This window comes from Globicephala melas, chromosome 4 (genome assembly GCF_963455315.2).
Source record: "Globicephala melas chromosome 4, mGloMel1.2, whole genome shotgun sequence".
NCBI classification, from domain to species: Eukaryota; Metazoa; Chordata; class Mammalia; order Artiodactyla; family Delphinidae; genus Globicephala; species Globicephala melas.
In genome coordinates, this window is record NC_083317.1 from 70,834,398 (window position 1) to 70,852,395 (window position 17,998).

General features: G+C 37.5%; 1 protein-coding gene across 2 annotated transcripts in view; it reads right to left on the reverse strand.

Annotated features, from left to right (window-relative positions):
* The window catches only part of LMLN (leishmanolysin like peptidase), a 79,064-nt gene that overhangs the window by 35,430 nt on the left and 25,636 nt on the right, over window positions 1–17,998 (reverse strand). For both annotated transcript variants that reach the window (XM_060298206.1, XM_030859030.2), the window contains exons 7-11: window positions 13,744–13,849; window positions 10,078–10,172; window positions 6,678–6,795; window positions 5,109–5,216; window positions 2,072–2,148 (exon numbers count right to left, since the gene is read on the reverse strand). In XM_060298206.1, the coding sequence (XP_060154189.1) occupies window positions 2,072–2,148; window positions 5,109–5,216; window positions 6,678–6,795; window positions 10,078–10,172; window positions 13,744–13,849 (504 nt within the window). The remainder of the gene's footprint in view (window positions 1–2,071; window positions 2,149–5,108; window positions 5,217–6,677; window positions 6,796–10,077; window positions 10,173–13,743; window positions 13,850–17,998) is intronic.

The window sequence follows — 17,998 nt, forward strand, 5'->3', positions numbered from 1 at the left end:
GAGTTGTAAGAGTTCTTTATATATTCTGGGTACTAGATCCTTATCAGATAGATAATTGGCAAATATTTTCTCCTTTTGTGAGTTCTTTCCACTTTCTTGATAGTGCCCTTTGAAGTACAAGTATTTAATTTTGATGAAGTCCAATTTATCTATTTTTTCTTTGGTTGCTTGTGCTTTTGGTGTCATATCTAAGAAATCACTGCCTAATCTAGTATCATGAAGATTTACACCAATATTTCCTTCTAAGAGTTGTATAGTTTTAGCCTTATATTTAGGTCTTCAATCCATTTTGAGTTAATTTTTATATATCATGTGTGGTAGGGGTTCATTCTTTTGTATATGGATATCCAGTTGTCCCAACACCATTTGTTGAAAAAACTATTCTTTCCCCATTAAATGGTTTTGGCACCCTCGTCAACATCTTTACTCTTAACCATTATATATGTATGTGTGTACTTTGGTCGTGATGCATTTCTCACTGTGTGAGACACCATGCCTAAAAAACTTCTAAACAACATTTTGCAGAATGTGTGAAGGGCTTTGGGCAGTAGAAAGGACCACCTGAGATGCAGGGAGACATTAAAAAAAGGCAACTATAGTAATCCAAGGAAAAGATAATGGTGGCCTTGATAAATGTGACCCAAAAAGTAGACAGACTCCTGGGATACTGAAGAGCTGAAAATTAAGCAAGATTTATGATTGATTAGATGTGAGAGGTAGGGAGAGGGAGTTGTCAAGGATGATTCCCAGGTTTCTGGATGGAAACATGATAATGTCTTTTACTGGGAGAAGAAACTTAGCTAATCTACACTGAAGTCTTATGGATTTATGAAAATTAATTTCCACATCTACAATTTAAAAATACTGCCAGATACTTAGAAACATCTGGCTCATTTTTCTCTTGCAACAGAAAAAGGAAGAAATGCTTTAAAATTCACCAGTGCCATGGTTTCACTAGTCACTCACACACTCCACAGTGCTTTTATATCCTACTGGTATCTTAAAGAAACTAGCATTATTTACAGAAGGGCTATAAATAGGTTGTTAAACAGAGCAGCAGGACCACTTTTGTTGGCCATTGCTTGTTAGAGATAAATGGGAAAGAGCTATAATGGCACTAAAAGGAATCCAGCATTTTTTTTTTTCTTTTCAAAACTACTAATTTCCCGGGCTTCCCTGGTGGCACAGTGGTTGAGAGTCCGCCTGCCGATGCAGGGGACACGAGTTCGTGCCCTGGTCTGGGAAGATCCCACATGCCGTGGAGCGGCTGGGCCCATGAGCCGTGGCCGTTGAGCCTGCGTGTCCGGAGCCTGTGCCCTGCGGCGGGGGAGGCCACGACAGTGGGAGGCCCACATACTGCAAAAAAAAAAAAAAAAAAAAAATGAATTTCCCTACTTGGTCCACTGAAAATGACGAGAAGCAATGACAACCCAGTAGAAATGAACACAGTCCCTAGACTGTGGTTTCTAAAAGCTATTCTCCATCAAAAGGAACATTCCAGTGCTCCTTGGAAGACTGGCTAATGCCAGATGTAGGATGATACAGGGTATGTGCAGATCAGCCTGGTACATCCTGCTATACCAAAAAGCAAGGAAGCTATCAAAAACTGAGACTTGTTAAAAAAAAAAAACCCAGGAACCCACAGTGAAAAAGACTCCCACCGGAGTCATTTAAAAACGGTATTCTATCGCTTTACAAGAAAGTTCTACTGCCTTAAAAACCAGGAATCTATACATAAACCAATTTCACTTACAATTAAAAAAAATTGTTTAGGTAAGCTTTTCCTTCATATCCGCATGGCCTCTACTTATTAAAAAATCTCATAATGCCAGGGATTTATTTCTATTCATTACTATACACCTCAGGGTCTCAAACATTTACTGAATGAATGAATGGAGGTGGTACAGGTAATGGATAGCTAACTGCACAAAATTTTAAAAATAGGTACATTTTACTTCAGTGTAAAATGTCAGTATTTTCTTAAGCTAATGTTTATTTCATCTTAATAGTAATCTTAATATTCATTTCATTTTAATAAACAATTCATATAAAATTCTCACAGCTGTCTTACCCAGTGTCCTCCATTAACGCCAGAGTGATTCGAGAGAGGACTCGGTTCTGGGTGTGAGAACCAGTCATTGCTTCATTCTGAAAATCACCAACAGATTTTAATTAGAAGACTGGACTCCTTGCAAGTCCCAATAATTTCCGTGAGTGCTTTGATGTATATTTAAAATGTTGCAAGTGTGAGGGCTGACAAAATATTGACTTAAAATAGTGGAATACATAAGTCGTCTTTAAGATGACAAGACTGAAGCTTAAAGCAAAATCTACTTTCTGCCTCAAATGTCTATAGTGTATACAATTTCCCTGTAATGATAGATAACTAGCATTTAGAACTCTGTGATAAAAATGAAGATAAATATATGGAAACAGAAATACTGTAAAAACATTACACTATTCAGGCAAAGTAAAGTGGGTGGTTGAGACAGATGCCCAGATAATGGAGTGGGGAATGGAATACTTGCCTGAATTACAAAGAAAATGCTTTTATAACCAACTTTCTATACTTTGCGATCACATATTAATATGCAAAACAAGTATCACAGAATCATAGGATCAAAGGAGTTGCCTGAGGGAACCAAAATATCAAGGTCTACTAACTACCCAATGTCTTTTTTTTTTTTTTTCCAGTGTCTTAATTTCTATAATAAAATTCCTACCAGGAGGTCACCTAATGGTAAGGACTTCACTGTCTCTCAAGGAAGCATATTCTATCTTTGGGAAGCTCTGATTATTCCTTTTTTTGGGCAGGGGGGCGCCTGTACGGCTTGCAGGATCTAAGTTCCCAGACCAGGGATCAAACCCATGATTTGATCAGCAGCGAAAGCACGGAGTCCTAACCACTGGACTCCAGGGAATTCCCGTATTCTGCTAATCTTTATGTTGAACACTGGATGGCCATCTCAAGTACTTTAATATCATCTTTTAAAAAAAATAGTTCAAGGACACAAAGTTGATTTCAGAGGAAAGGCAGCGGTTAATGAAACTAATAAAATGACTACTCTCAAGTTTTCTATTGAAAACTAAGTAAATTTTCATTTCTGGACAATCTACAGCTTTCTAAAGGGAATCACTTGAGAAAACTGCTTAAGGAAAATAAACTTATTCCCATGTGAGAAATAAGTGTACGTGTCTTCCGTAAGTTTTTATCACTGTTACTTTGTGGTCACCTAGATAAGAACAGTCAGCACAAGCATTAATTTCACTCTTTTCATAATTTTGCTAACTTGGATCATGGTGTATGTAACCTGCAACCATTTAATTATTTAAACAGACGTCTAAAAAAAAAATACACACACACACATACACACACACACATATACACCCTTTGACCCAGAAATTCCATTTCCAGGGATTTATCCTTCCTTTTTCTATATAAACAAATCTGATCTTGCATTAACTTTCTAGTTCTGCTCCCCTGGAAACCTAATAAGGGTGGAATGTCAACTGTGTTACTAGGCAACGGGACTTAAGGAAAAAACACCACCTGTTATGCCTCTAGACTTGGGATTACTATAAATGAACATGAATACCTGTTGGTAAACCACAGTTTTGGACTTCTCTGTGTGCAGTGATTCTTATGGGTATGTCCCTTACAGGCATCTGGAAGTTATGTCTATGAAACTGTTAAAAAAAGATGTTGGTTCTTATTTGGGACATGGTACTTCTAAACCAGGCTGGTTCTTGCACCCCTCTATTATGGTCTTATGCTTATGGTATTTGAGTTGGAGGGAGAGGGAGAGAGGCATGGATGACAGCTGTTAGACTACTGTGTAGAGCACTAGAGAAATGCCTGACTCTGACATGCTGGCATGCTGTACTTTCTTTCTTGTACCCTTCTAATGGTTTTTGAATGTGACCTGTTTAGGTCTTATAGGTTTGACTGACTGTTTAGTTGAACCAAAGAACACCTACTGGAATGCCACTCCTGTAAGGCACTGAAGATATAAATAAATTGCTCATTACAACATTTTTAAGACAAAAAATTTAAAACATAATTATTCATTAAAAAGGACTGTTTTTACATTCATATAATATTATGTAGCTGTTTAAAAATAAGTAGATCCATGTATACAGTCTATTCTACTAATGCATGTATTTTTGTAATGTAAATGAGCTCATGTGAGACTAGTAAATAAGGGAATGACATCAGTATAAGATGGAATCATGTTGGTTCATAATGATTCCTCTCTGGATTTTAATGTTTTGTGCAATGGAGCAATAGCAGCTAAATTAATCACTTTGCTGTACACCTGAAACTAATACAACATTGTTAATCAACTATGTTCCAATATAAAATAAAAAACAAACAAAAAACCAAAATACACTAAGAGAGCAGAACACAGCAACAGAGGAGTGCTGTGCTGTGTATGATGCTCATTCACTCCATGTTCTTCCAACTGGCTCAGTATGGCCAGAGGCTTTGTCTTCGAAGTGTTTGTTGCATTGTTCTCTTACCTTTGTACATTTTACTCTTGTCCCCATTATTCAGATTTATAGTCTCCCATCTATCTACCATTGCCTTTTGCTATTGTTTAAGGTAAAGAAATACTAGAGTAAATACAGGAGTTTATTTATTGGAAATATGATGTCTTTTCAGACTCAGCTAGTACTTTTATTACGACTTATTGCTTTTGTTAATAACCTGGTATTTGTGTTTCCTACAATCCTTGTTACTTTTAGTGTTCGATTTTGAAGAAAGAGGTTCCTTAGGAAAGCATACATTGTATGATAGCAGAAGCACTTATACTGCCTTGGAAAGATGTCTAAGATATATTGTTAAATGAAAAAAGTTGCATAAATGTATGAACCTATTAAAAAAAAACTGTGTGTCAGTGTTTCTGTCTATCTATCTAACATTTCTGGAAGGATATTTAAAAAACTTAAATAGTGATTACATCTGGAAAGTGGATCTGGAAAGCTAAAGGGGAAAGGGACTTTTTAAATTTTTTTACTTTATAACCTATTATATATTTGAATAAGTTGAGTACGAATTCTTTTATTAAAGAAAAAATATGTCTAGTAAAATTCTAAAATAAACTGACCTCTAATAATCGCTTTTCCCAATGGTTGAGCTCAGTGCCCATACCACCTTGATTTTCAAGTTCCATTCCCTCCAGAATTGGACAGTTAAAATGTTTTCGTGCTTCATCCTAATAATCAGAAAAAAATAAGTGAATAAACCCTACAAAAGTACAACATAACGGCAAACTCCTTACCACACTGGATATAATAAAGTAGTCATTAAAGAATTACTTTGGTGAGAAGAGAGAATGTCGTCTAAACATATAGTTTTTTTTTGTTTGTTTTTGTTTTTTGCGGTACGCGGGCCTCTCACTGTTGTGGCCTCTCCTGTTGCAGAGCATAGGCTCCGGACACGCAGGCTCAGCGGCCAGGGCTCACGGGCCCAGCCGCTCCACGGCATGTGGGATCTTCCCAGACCGGGGCACGAACCCGTGTCCCCTGCATCGGCAGGCGGACTCTCAACCACTGCGCCACCAGGGAAGCCCTAAAAATATAGTTTTTAATATAATTAAATATTTTGATACTGTCACACTTTTCTTTCTATTGAACTACTATTTCTCTTAATATTTTTTCCTCTATTTGAAGATTTTGGCTTTAAGTCATATATTTCAAAAAAGTTATAGACTGGTATGATTGCCATTTGTAACTGTTGTGTCAACAATGATTTTAATGCAGGTATAAACTGCTCTTATTATGGATATAGTTTTTGTAAGAAAAATAAGTTGTTCATTAGAAAACAATTTTGTTCATTTGGTTTCATCTGTCCTTCAGTTAGAGATTTCCAGGGATGGGAAATATCCCAAGAGCAGTGCAAAAGTTCAGAGGTCAGAAGGAGCTGTGTGTAGTCAAGGAAGGGGGAGAAGGGAGAATAGGTTTCTGTCATTAAACAAGAGGGTGTGATGATTAATTTTATGTGTCAACTTGGCTGGGCCACAGATAGCTGATCAAACATTATTCTGAATGTTTCTGTGAAGGTGTTTTTGGATGAGATTAACATTTAAATTAGTGGGCTTTAAGTAAAGCCGATCACTCTGTAACATAAATGGGCCACTCAGTTGAAGGCCTTCATAGAACAAAGGCTGACTTTACCCCTGAGCAAGAAGGAATTTTGCCAGCCGACTTCTTCTGGACTCAAACTACAACTGTTCCCTGAGTCTTCAGGTTGCCAGCCCACCTCATCAGATTTTGGACCAGCCAATTACTTAAAATAAATCTCTTTATCTTTTTCTCTCTCAACACATCCTGTTGGTTCTGTTTTTCTGGAGAACCCTGACTAAAACAGACTCCAAATGAAACGACCAGCAATTATGCATATAGTACCAGGGATCCTAAGAGGTATCACAACAGACCACTGGTATCACAACTTAAAGCAGTGGGTAGAATGCAGCCATAAGAGTCATCGCCAAATTTCTGTTTCCTCAGATTGTGCTTGGCCTGTAGCTTTACTGTACTGCCTTTATATTATGTTTCCTACTACAGGCTTTGAAATTTAATCATTAGATCTTAAACAATAATGATTAGTAAAGAAGGGACTATAATGAACGAAAAGAGCAGATGGCTCATGAGACATGAAGTTCAGTGATACTCACAACAACACGAGGTGTTACTAGAAGATACACAGTGTGAGGAACTCTCTTATTATCTCGAATATCCCACAATCTCTCCACTTTTCGAACTACTTTATCACTCCATTGATATAATCCAAGACTGCAATTAAAGAATAAAAAGACAGTCCTTTTTGCAAATTCACCACCACTTTAAGTGTAAAAGTGTTTATGAATATCAATATGAAATTAAAATATTTGAGCTTACTATACACCAAGTGCAAGCAAAGACTTGATAGCATTTTCTAATTTAATCTTTTCAATAACTTTATGAGATTATCATCACTATTTTGCAGGTAAAGAGACAGAAGCTTAGAGAGATGAAGTAACTTGCTCAAATTCAAATAGCTAATTTTTGGCTAAGATGACAATGAATTACTTCCTCTTAACAAATTTACTGGATAAAACAAAAGCATGTCTAGAGACATATCCTAGTACTGCACATAACAAAACTTAACAAAAGGTGACATTTTAATTTAGTGGGAAAGCATAATTTACTTAATAACTGTGCTGTAAAACTGCTTATCCTACTAGGAAAAACAAAGTTAAATCCCTATTTTACTCCATATACAGAAATAAATTCCAGACAAATGTCAGTAAAAACGGCAGAGTAAGGACCCCTGAACTTTGTGAAAGCAATGGGGAAAGTATCAAAATTGGCCAAATGAACTTTTTCAGAACTCTGGAAATTAACCAAAGGCTTGTAGTAATCCAGGAAGCACTTCTTTAAGAAAAATGGATGAATCTCAGTAAGAATAGCAAGCTTTGTGGCGTTTTCCCATGCCCTCTCTCCAGCTTTGTGGCAGCTTTGAAAACCAACAGCCCACAATCATGGTGAAAATCAGCAATCTGGCAGCCAGAGGGAACAGAAGGGGGTTGACTGGCAGAATGCATTAAAAAAAAAACATGATCCAACTATGTCTACAAGAGACATGGTTCAGAGTCAAGGATACAAATAGGTTGAACGTAAAAGGATTAAATGCCTTTTATGCCCATGCCTTAGAAAGATTATTAATTCCTTTCCTTTTTCTGTGGCAAGGCAATGTTTAAACATAAATAGTGAACAAAGCCAACAAGAAAATAATCAGTTTTTACCTCATTAATAACTCCAATATCCTCTTCATCATTCACATTTCAAGATTAATGGTTTCTCCAAATAAATAGGTTAGGGCCAAATCCGACTCTTTCTATGTCTAACACCTGAATTTCATATTATTATATTATGTCCATTTATACTGTAAGATTTCCTGCTTTTGAGGAATATCCCGAATGTAAGAAAGCACTGCAAATTATCAGCTTAACAATGGTTCTTGTGTGTAGTAATCTCTCTCCTCCTTACCTACATCACTGTGTAGATGTTGCCTATCTCACTATTTATGTGTTTCCCATAAAGACCACAATTCTTAGGAAAGACCAGACTTCTCCCATACCACCAAACGAACACAATCTAGGAAGTAAAACATGTATTTCTACATTAGAGTTGTTTCTTCACATGTACTCTAAAAAAATACTATGATGAATAAAGTACTATCTGTTTTAATATTTACTTCTAGCTACCTAAATGGAGATCTTTGTGTGAGAATTAATTTTGTATTCTACATCCATATACCACTACTCTGATAAAGAGATGAAAGAGTGTCAGCACCCCGAGAAGGTTTCTTTATGCCCCCTCTCAATCTGTTCAACTTGTATGGCATTTAATAGCCTGCGGCTTCAAGTAAAACTACTAATCTGTCTTTTACCGTTGACTGTTTTTAAACTCCATACAACTGAACTATGACTTTTTTTTTTTTTTGGCTGCGTTGGGTCTTTGTTGCTGTGCACGAGCTTTCTCCAGTTGCTACGAATGGGGGCTACTCGTCATTGCGGTGCGCAGGCTTCTCACTGTGGTGGCTTCTCTTGTTGTGGAGCATGGGCTCTAGGTGCGTGGGCTTCAGTAGTTGTGGCACACGGGCTCAGTAGTTGTGGCTCACGGGCTTTAGAGCACAGGCTCAGTAGTTGTGGCACACTGGCTTAGTTGCTCTGCAGCATGAGGGATCTTCCCAGACCAGGGATCGAACCTGTGTCCCCTGCATTAGCAGGTGGATTCTTTTTTTTTTTTTTTTTGCGGTACGCGGGCCTTTCACTGTTGTGGCCTCTCCCGCTGCGGAGCACAGGCTCCGGACGCGCAGGCTCAGCGGCCATGGCTCACGGGTCTAGCCGCTCCGCGGCATGTGGGATCTTCCCGTACTGGGGCACGAACCCGTGTCCCCTGCATCGGCAGGCGGACTCTCAACCACTGCGCCACCAGGGAAGCCCATGCAGGTGGATTCTTAACCACCGCGCCACCAGGGAAGTCCCTGGGCTACGACTTCTTTTATTGAAACTTGTAACTGTGATATTCATACACTTTACTGCATGCAGCAATAATGTGTTCTTTTTAGTGCCTTGTAGTTTTTGGTTATAGGAATATATCACGATTTATTTATCCATTCTTCTATTGATGGACCTTTGGGTGGTTTCCATTTTTTGTTTATTAATAACAAAACTGCCATGAACATTCATTTTCATGTCTTTTTGTGGACATGTGCTCTTAATTTAGAGATTCATTTTTTATATAAATGCATGCAAATGGTTATAGTTCTGTGACTGATATTCTATATAAAATTCTTGATAATTTTTTTTTAGTAATTCTTGGTATTATTTCTTTTAGGCCCTGAACCTCTAGGTCACTGTTAATATGATGAGCTAAATAAAATACCAGTTAACATGTAAATATTGCCATGTACAGGCAATAATTATTAAAAAACCAAACTATAACCAACCCATATTTTCCCATGGCCTGACTCTCCTATAAAGTAATACAAGCTACAGAGTGGTGGAAAAGAGCTCTGCCTGGCAAAGAGTCCTGGCTCTTTGGATAAATCACTTAAGTTTTCTCCATCTCAATTGTTTCATCTGTAAAATGAAAAGGTGAAGCTAAATGAACTCTCTTTTTTTACTGGAGTATAATTGTTTTATAATGTTGTATTAGTTTCTGCTGTACAATGAAGTGAATCAGCTATGTGTATACATATATCCCATCCCTCTTGGACCTCCCTCCCACCCTGCACCCCCATCCCATCCATCTAGGTCATCACAGAGCACTAAGCTGACCTCCCTGTGCTATACAGCAGGTTCCCACTAGCTAGCTATTTTACACATGGTAGTGTATACATGTCAATCCTAATCTCCCAATTCATCCCACCCTTATATCCTATCTTGTTTTAATAAGATAGGACATACAATCTTCTTAGGCTAGCCATAAAGCCACTATTATTTATGGAACTTAACATGCTATGATTCTCAGCTGCTAGTCTTAGCACTCTCCTAAAAGAGAAGAACAAGAACAAAAAAAACCAAATACCTATAGTTAAAAGGTGGGAGACCATCTGCAAATCTTGAAGTTAGAGGATTTCCATCTTTATCATGGTAGAATGCAAATAGCCCAGCAGAGAAACCCTGTAAGAAAAAGTTCAAAATGTCTTACAGTGAAAAATATCAAATCTGACTATAGATATCACAACATGCCACTATCAAAAGAGAACACTGATACAACCACATAAAAGTGTCAGGCCAATATTTCTACAGGAACTTGCCATATACTGGAATTGGACTGAAATTAAGTGTTTCATATTATGAATTTTAAATTTCAATTACTTGAGATAATTCTAAGTGAGGAAACCAAAAGTAATAGTAACAAAGACATTCTTTGGTTGGTATAGACAATGCATTTATTTGTTTAAAGACGTGTTTATAATAGTTGGTCCTCTTCACATGAACTTACTAACAAACTCTACAATTGCAACCAGGGAAATGTTACTATTAACAACAATTAACAATACAGTTTAGAGCAGGGGGGTGTGCTAGTAAGATCACTCATAAAAATTCAAAGTCTTTGATACCAAAGTCCATATTTAATATATATCTATATCTAAAATAAAAAAGACTATAAATGTGTGTTTATGTGCGGGGGTGTATACTTCGGAAAAAAGATTGGAAACATATATCGAAATGTTAGCTGTGGTTCTTTTGGTGGTAGAGTAATGTGTAAAATCATTTGTATTTCTAAAAGTTTTTTACAATGTGAATTTGTGTGTTTATAATCACATTTTTAGACAGTATTTTAAAGAAGTCTTCAATTTTAATAAGATAGTAGCTACTTCACATAAAGGTATTCGAATTCCCATTCTCTATCCCCTCTCCCAAATAAGATGAGAAAATGGGCAAAAAAAAAAATTATTGACATTTGATATCTCCTATTTCACTAGTGAGATTTCTTTTCTTACTTTCTTTCCTAACCTAATAACTAAAACAAAGTGCTTTTGTAACTACTAATTTAAGTATGTTTTTTTTTTTTCTTTCTTTTTTTTTTTTGCGGTACACGGGCCTCTCACTGTCGTGGCCTCTCCCGCTGCTGAGCACAGGCTCCGGATGCGCAGGCTCAGCGGCCATGGCTCAGGAGCCCAGCCGCTCCGCGGCATGTGGGATCTTCCCGGATGGGGCACGAACCCGTGTCCCCTGCATCGGCAGGCGGACTCTCAACCACTGTGCCACCAGGGAAGCCCTTAAGCATGTTTTATACACTGAGACTATGCTATAGTTTATATCCAAATAACTAACAATCACAAATGATCACTTAATTAATCTATTTCTTTGGCAAATGTCTTTGCTTACATAACTGTGGCCTGTGTCATTCAAGGCTTGCCAAAATGATTAATGGAATCCAGAGTATTCTTTTATTCCTACATTTCTTCTTTTTTAATCTCTGAAGATGCAAAGAACATTTAATGGAGTCAGGTAAGAAAATCTAAACAGTTTTTAATATACAATTCACTGAAGTTATATAAAGCTTAAAATAGTATGCTGTGCCTCATCTTTCATAATATTCTAAATACACATTTTTTTCCACAATATCAATTTGAAAATTTTTCTAAGCACTCACATTTCAGAAGGCTTATCTGGTATTGAAAGAACCAGGAATGACTGTATTTGATAGCTAGAGCAATATATAACTTTATAGGGAATAAGTGTATTTGTTAAACATTTAATTCTTAGCATCCTCCAGGATGGTTTTTGAGACAAACTAATATTTTAAATTTCCTAGGTTTTTACAATTTTTTAAATAATTCAAATACACAAAAAAGTTTAACAATCTAATAGAAACTTAGGTATACTCCTTAAGAGGATTTAAGATATTCGTTTTGCCAGGTCTTCTTCAGACTTTTTTTTAAGAAATAAAACACTGCAGAATAAATACCGTTGAAGGCCCATTACCTTCACCCTTTCTCTTCCCACTTTTCCCAGGGGTAATCACTACCTTAAAGTCAATGTACATAGTAACTCTCACACATGTTTTTATATTCAATGGTGTCTGACTTTAATTTGAGATTCCCTGATTGCTAAAGTAAATCTGAGTATGTTCTCATATACTTCTTGGCCAATTGGACCTTTTCTTTTGTGACCTGCCTGTTCATAACCTAATTTACCTCATATCTGGGACCTCTGCATTCATGTTCACTTATATACTAGACTTAAAACCTGCTGTTTTTTTCTGGTTCTCTCAACATCAAGTATCTATTGTTTTTGGAGCTTAAAGCTTAAAATGTTACTTAGAATGATGCTTATCTTTCATCACAATAGCAGGTTTAACTTACTTTTTTAATAAAGGAAAAGAGATGATTCATTTTAGAATCTCCTTACTTGAAGACCAGAAGTGCTATCTGGATACACTAGAGTTTCACTGAATTATCCAAGGTATTTGCTGATTTAAAGACTGAGGTCATACATAATAGCTCATGAAATAAGACTAATAAATGATAGTCACTAATTTTATTACACCTTACTATGTAGAGCATGGTGCTAAGCCATTTATGTTTCGTCTTATTTAATCTTCAAGAAAAAAATCCATTGTAGTATGTACTACTATATTCATTTTATAGATGAAACAGAGGCTTACAAAGGCTAAATAATTTGTAATAGATCCCAAAGATTTTTAGCAGTAAAGCTAAGGAGATTCACACCTAGATCTGCGTGATCCATTCTCTCCCTCTCTCTTTTTTTAAATAATGTACTCTATAGTGGGTGCTACCATTTTAAAAAAATTTTTGTTTTTTATAAATTTATTTATTTATTTTTGGCTGCGTTGGGTCTTGTTGCTGCATGAGGGCTTTCTCTAGTTGCGGTGAGCGGGGGCTACTCTTCGTTGGGGTGTGCAGGCTTCTCATTGCGGTGGCTTATCTTGTTGTGGAGCACCTGCTCTAGGCACGTGGACTTCAGTAGTTGTGGCATGTGGGCTCAATAGTTGTGGCTCGCGGGCTCTAGGGCACAGGCTCAGTAGTTGTGGTGCACAGGCTTAGTTGCTCCGTGGCATGTGGGATCTTCCCAGACCAGGGATTGAACCTGTGCCCCCTGCACTGGCAGGCAGATTCTTAACCACTGCACCACCAGGGAAGTCCCATTCTCTCTCTTAATCACTGCATTTTACTCCCATCTATTTTCTAAACACATGAATGACATCAGGAGGACATTTCCTAGGTTTTAGGCAACTTTATTTAATTCCCCAGACATACTGTAAAAGTTTACTACTTTGGACCAATTGGGGAAAAGCAAAGTTCTGAATCAGTTAATATATATAAAATTCAGAAAGTCTAAATAGACCAAGAACACTTTTAGAAATGAGATCTCCATAAGAGATAAGAAAGATCTATAATTAACATATCAGCTATCATTTTAGATGAAAGTGAATTTTTTTTAATTACTAAGTTTCTTCTTAAGAAGTTTAATCATTTTTTCAAAACTCCTATTTGCCCAATGGATTTACTTGTTTCATTATTTTAGGTAGTATAAGTCAATCGAGCTGCTATCCTAATCATTAAAAATTGTCTACTGGCAGAGGTCTATTCAACTAGGTTTTACTGAACACGATCTAAGAAGCCACAAAATCTTAAATTTTAACATATACATCAAAATGAGAGTATAATCAGAAAATCAAGGCATGAAGGAGAGAACAATAGTTAACAGCAAAATTTACCAGGGCATGAATAATCTCATGTTTCACTGTAGACAGCATCCCAACAAACTCCTGAGGCTGGGTAGAGATCATATTTGGACACAGGTTAGCATATCCTGCAATTGGCCTGTTAAAACAGACATTAAATTTTTAATTATATTCCAGGACAATATGTATTATACTTATTAACCTATATTTTTCTATCAAAAACTGATCAAGGTCAGAAAAATCTTTGTGAAATATCAAATGTCATTTTACAACATAACATCTAAATTTCACTGTCTTTTACTTTCCAGACATATACCTGTGTTCTCCTATGACATTGCTAATCAGCAGCTGTTCCCTCAAGAGGATAGAGTCAGTTAATTATACTTCAGTGTGAATTTGTAAAGTATGTCAATATGTACCAAAAAAGGGAATGAACTAAAAAATTTTAATTATAACACTATTTTTCTTGCAAAATTCATTTCTGACTTCAGCATTTCACTATATATATAGGCACAGGGACAGACAAGTAGGTAGAGAGGAAAAGTAGGTACAAAAGAGGACAATAAGCAAATCATTCAGGTTGCTGCAAGTTGCTGAACCTTCTGATTTCCATTTCACTATTCCCTTTCTCCTGTCCCAATAATGTCTTCATTAACATAATTTTTTAAAAAATTTATTTATTTTTGGCTGTGTTGGGTCTTTGTTGCTGCACATGGGCTTTCTTCTAGTGTCGTGAGCGGGGGTTACTCTTCGCTGCGGTGCGCAGGCTTCTCACTGCGGTGGCTTCTCTTGTTGCAGAGCACGGGTTCTAGGCACGCGGGCTTCAGTAGTTGTGGCTCGTGGGCTCTAGAGCGCAGGCTCAGTAGTTGTGGCGCATGGGTTTAGTCACTCTGCGGCATGTGGGATCTTCCCGGACCAGGGCTCGAACCCATGTCCCCTGCATTGGCAGGTGGATTCTTAACCACTGCCACCAGGGAAGCCCAACATAAAGTTTTTTATCTTCCTATTATCTTCTTTCATACAGTATTCTATACCTTCTAGAATCTACAGAATTCTATATCTCTTTCTGAGCCTAGAACTTGAGAGTCCAAGAGCTCACGAGGACCCACAGTAATTCAATCAGTTTCACCACGCACCCACCTGCCTTTCAAAAGCTGTGACAAACAGTAAGGAACCCCAAGGTATTTCTCCCAACACTACCTCAACATTTTACCATAGAAATACCACAAACCTCCCCAAATGGTGATGGCCTATTTACAGAGTAACATTTGCCTTATTTAGTTAAAAAAACATACAGTGCACTTTCTTCATACTTGAAAACAACAGACTTGCACTTAGAAAAGTATGAGTATAATTCACTCACCAAAATATTGCCACGGTGACCTCTAAGATATAAAATAAACGTCACTATCAGGCTTAAACCCTGTCAGGAACTTCCTACTGCATTTATTATTTTTTTAATTTTTTCCACGGTACGTGGGCCTCTCACCACTGTGGCCTCTCCCGCCGCGGAGCACAGGCTCCGGACGCGCAGGCTCAGTGGCCATGGCTCATGGGCCCAGCCGCTCCGCGGCATGTGGGATCTTCCCAGACCGGGGCACGAACCCGCGTCCCCTGCATCGGCAGGCGGACTCACAACCACTGAGCCACCAGGGAAGCCCCCTACTGCATTTAGAATGAAACAGCCCTGTCTACTTCTCCCTCCAACGCATCCCCTAAAGCTCTCATCCTCAAGCACAGTTTCCACTGGAGTGGCTTCTAAGAGCAACAGGTAGACACAGCATTTTCCTAACATAAGCTCTTTCTCCAGCTCTTTATTTGGCTGAAGACTATCGATTTTCAGGTTATATCTAAAGTTTCACTTTTTCAAAGAGGCCTTTTTTGCCCAGTTGATCTAAATTATGTTTCCCCCTTTTGTTCTCTTTTATGGTGCAACACCCTGTCTTTTTCTACAAAGTATTTATCATATTTGAAGTCACATGTCTATTTGTATCAGTATTTAACTAACATCTGACTCCCTCTGTAATTTGTAAGTTCCATGAGACAGGTACACGTGTCTATTTTGTTCACCTAGTCTGCTGGCAACATATTAAGCACTCAAATATTTATGGAATGAATTAATGCAATATAGCAGTTTTGAAGGAAAGTTTCACTACTACTAAAAAGATTCAAAAAGAACAACTTAAGATATTGCTCTTCTAACATCAACATTCTCCTCATAAGCAACCAAAATTTTCCCCATGTATGAGAATACATACATGAGTAGCTTCAGATTCACTGACACGAGGAACATTTATTCTTTCAGCTAGTCATTCACACCTAAAGTGAACCAAATGTTCAAGTGCCTTAAAGAAATATAATAGCAGTGAAAAGAAAGTGAGATGCATCTCTGGGCTATGGGATTCTCATCTGTGTGATAACTCCTATGTTGGATTCTCTCCCCAAAAGACAATTAGATACTTTAAGTACCTTCAGTATTATCAAATGCTGAAAGGAGCTGAACTAATCCAGACCCATCTCAGCATGGGATTTTATATCCCTCTCCCTACTTCCCCAGGGAAGCCATTCTGTTCCTAATACATAAGGTTCACTTTAACATGTCTTTTGTTTAAAAAAGTAATTAAAGCTCATTGGAAAAAGCTATATATCCAAACATATAGAAATGTATGAAGAAAAAGGTAAAAATTCCCTATTTTACAAACTACCACCACTAAATTCCACTATCACAGGTAACTGCTATCAACAATTGGGGTGCTTTATTTTTTAGAGTGACCAGCCATCCTGGTTTGCCTAGGACTGAGGGATTTCCCGAGATATGGGACGTTCAGGGCTAAACCAAGAAAATTGGGATAGTGGGTAATCCTAATTATTTTTGACTTTTACCTTAGCACATTCAAGTCCATACACAGAATTTTTGTTTGTTTTTTTTTTTGTTTTTTGCGGTACGTGGGCCTCTCACTGATGTGGCCTCTCCCGTTGCAGAGCACAGGCTCAGGACGCGCAGGCTCAGCGGCCATGGCTCACGGGCCCAGCTGCTCCGCGGCATGTGGGATCCTCCCGGACCGGGGCACGAACCCGTGTCCCCTGCATCGGCAGGCGGACTCACAACCACTGCGCCACCAGGGAAGCCCCATACACAGATTTTTAAAACAAGTATGAAATCGTATTATGTACACTGTTTTGCAATGTTCTTCTGACACTCAACAGTATATTAAAAATGAGATTGTGTGTGTGCACAATCCATATGGTTTAGGTCAAATTAAGATAAAGAGCCATGATTCTGCAGCACTGCTATTATGAAGGTATATTTCTCAAAGACACCTACTTTAAGAAGTATCTCATTTTATCAAGTAACTTGTCATTCATTTAGCACTTCAAATACCATATTTCCTTGATATTGAGACACCAGTAATTATAAAATTTCATAAATTTAATGACAGCTTCTCAGGAAAAAAGGAACAATCTATTAAATACATATATCCTTTTTACTAAACAACAGTACATATACATCTTCAAAACCATATAGCACTTCCTTCTTCAGTAATAAATATTTGACTCGATGCATTCTCAACATTCAGAAGCTAAAGATTTTTGAGTTTATTTCATGGATCAATAATTATATAGTAACATGCTAACAGACTGCTTTCATAATCCATGATGCTGATTTTGACCTCCTTACCACCTTCAGTATTGACAGTATAATTCTGAAGCATATATTAGTGTTTCCTTTGTATTGGATACTTGGTCCTACTAATAATTTCATTTTTTCCTTAAATTAATTAGCTATCAATAGAACTGAAACAGCTCTTTAAAGTCAGCTAGTATTTTGATAGGTAGATGAATGTTCAGGAACTCGGCAACGGTCCTTACATTCACTGGACCATTGAATGTGGTCACATTAACTCTCCTAGATTTGAGAACGTCACATACAAACTATACTGAGACATACCAGTTTCTACTGCCTTTAACTGATTTGTCTGGTGTGTAACAGGCAATCTTCTGTATGCATAACAACTTTATTTCAAGGCTGCTTCACTGAGAAAAAATTTTTGAAATATTTTTTAAATAAAAAAGAGGGAGCGGCTAGGCCTGTGAGCCATGGCCGCTGAGCCTGCATGTCCGGAGCCTGTGCTCCGCAACAGGAGAGGTCACAACAGTGAGAGGCCCGGGTACCACAAAAAAAAAAAAAAAAAAAAAAAAGAGTCCTTTTTTTTTTTTTTTGGCCAAGCAACATGTGGGATCTTAGTCCAACCGAGGACTGAAGTGGCTCCTCCTGCAGTGGAAGTGT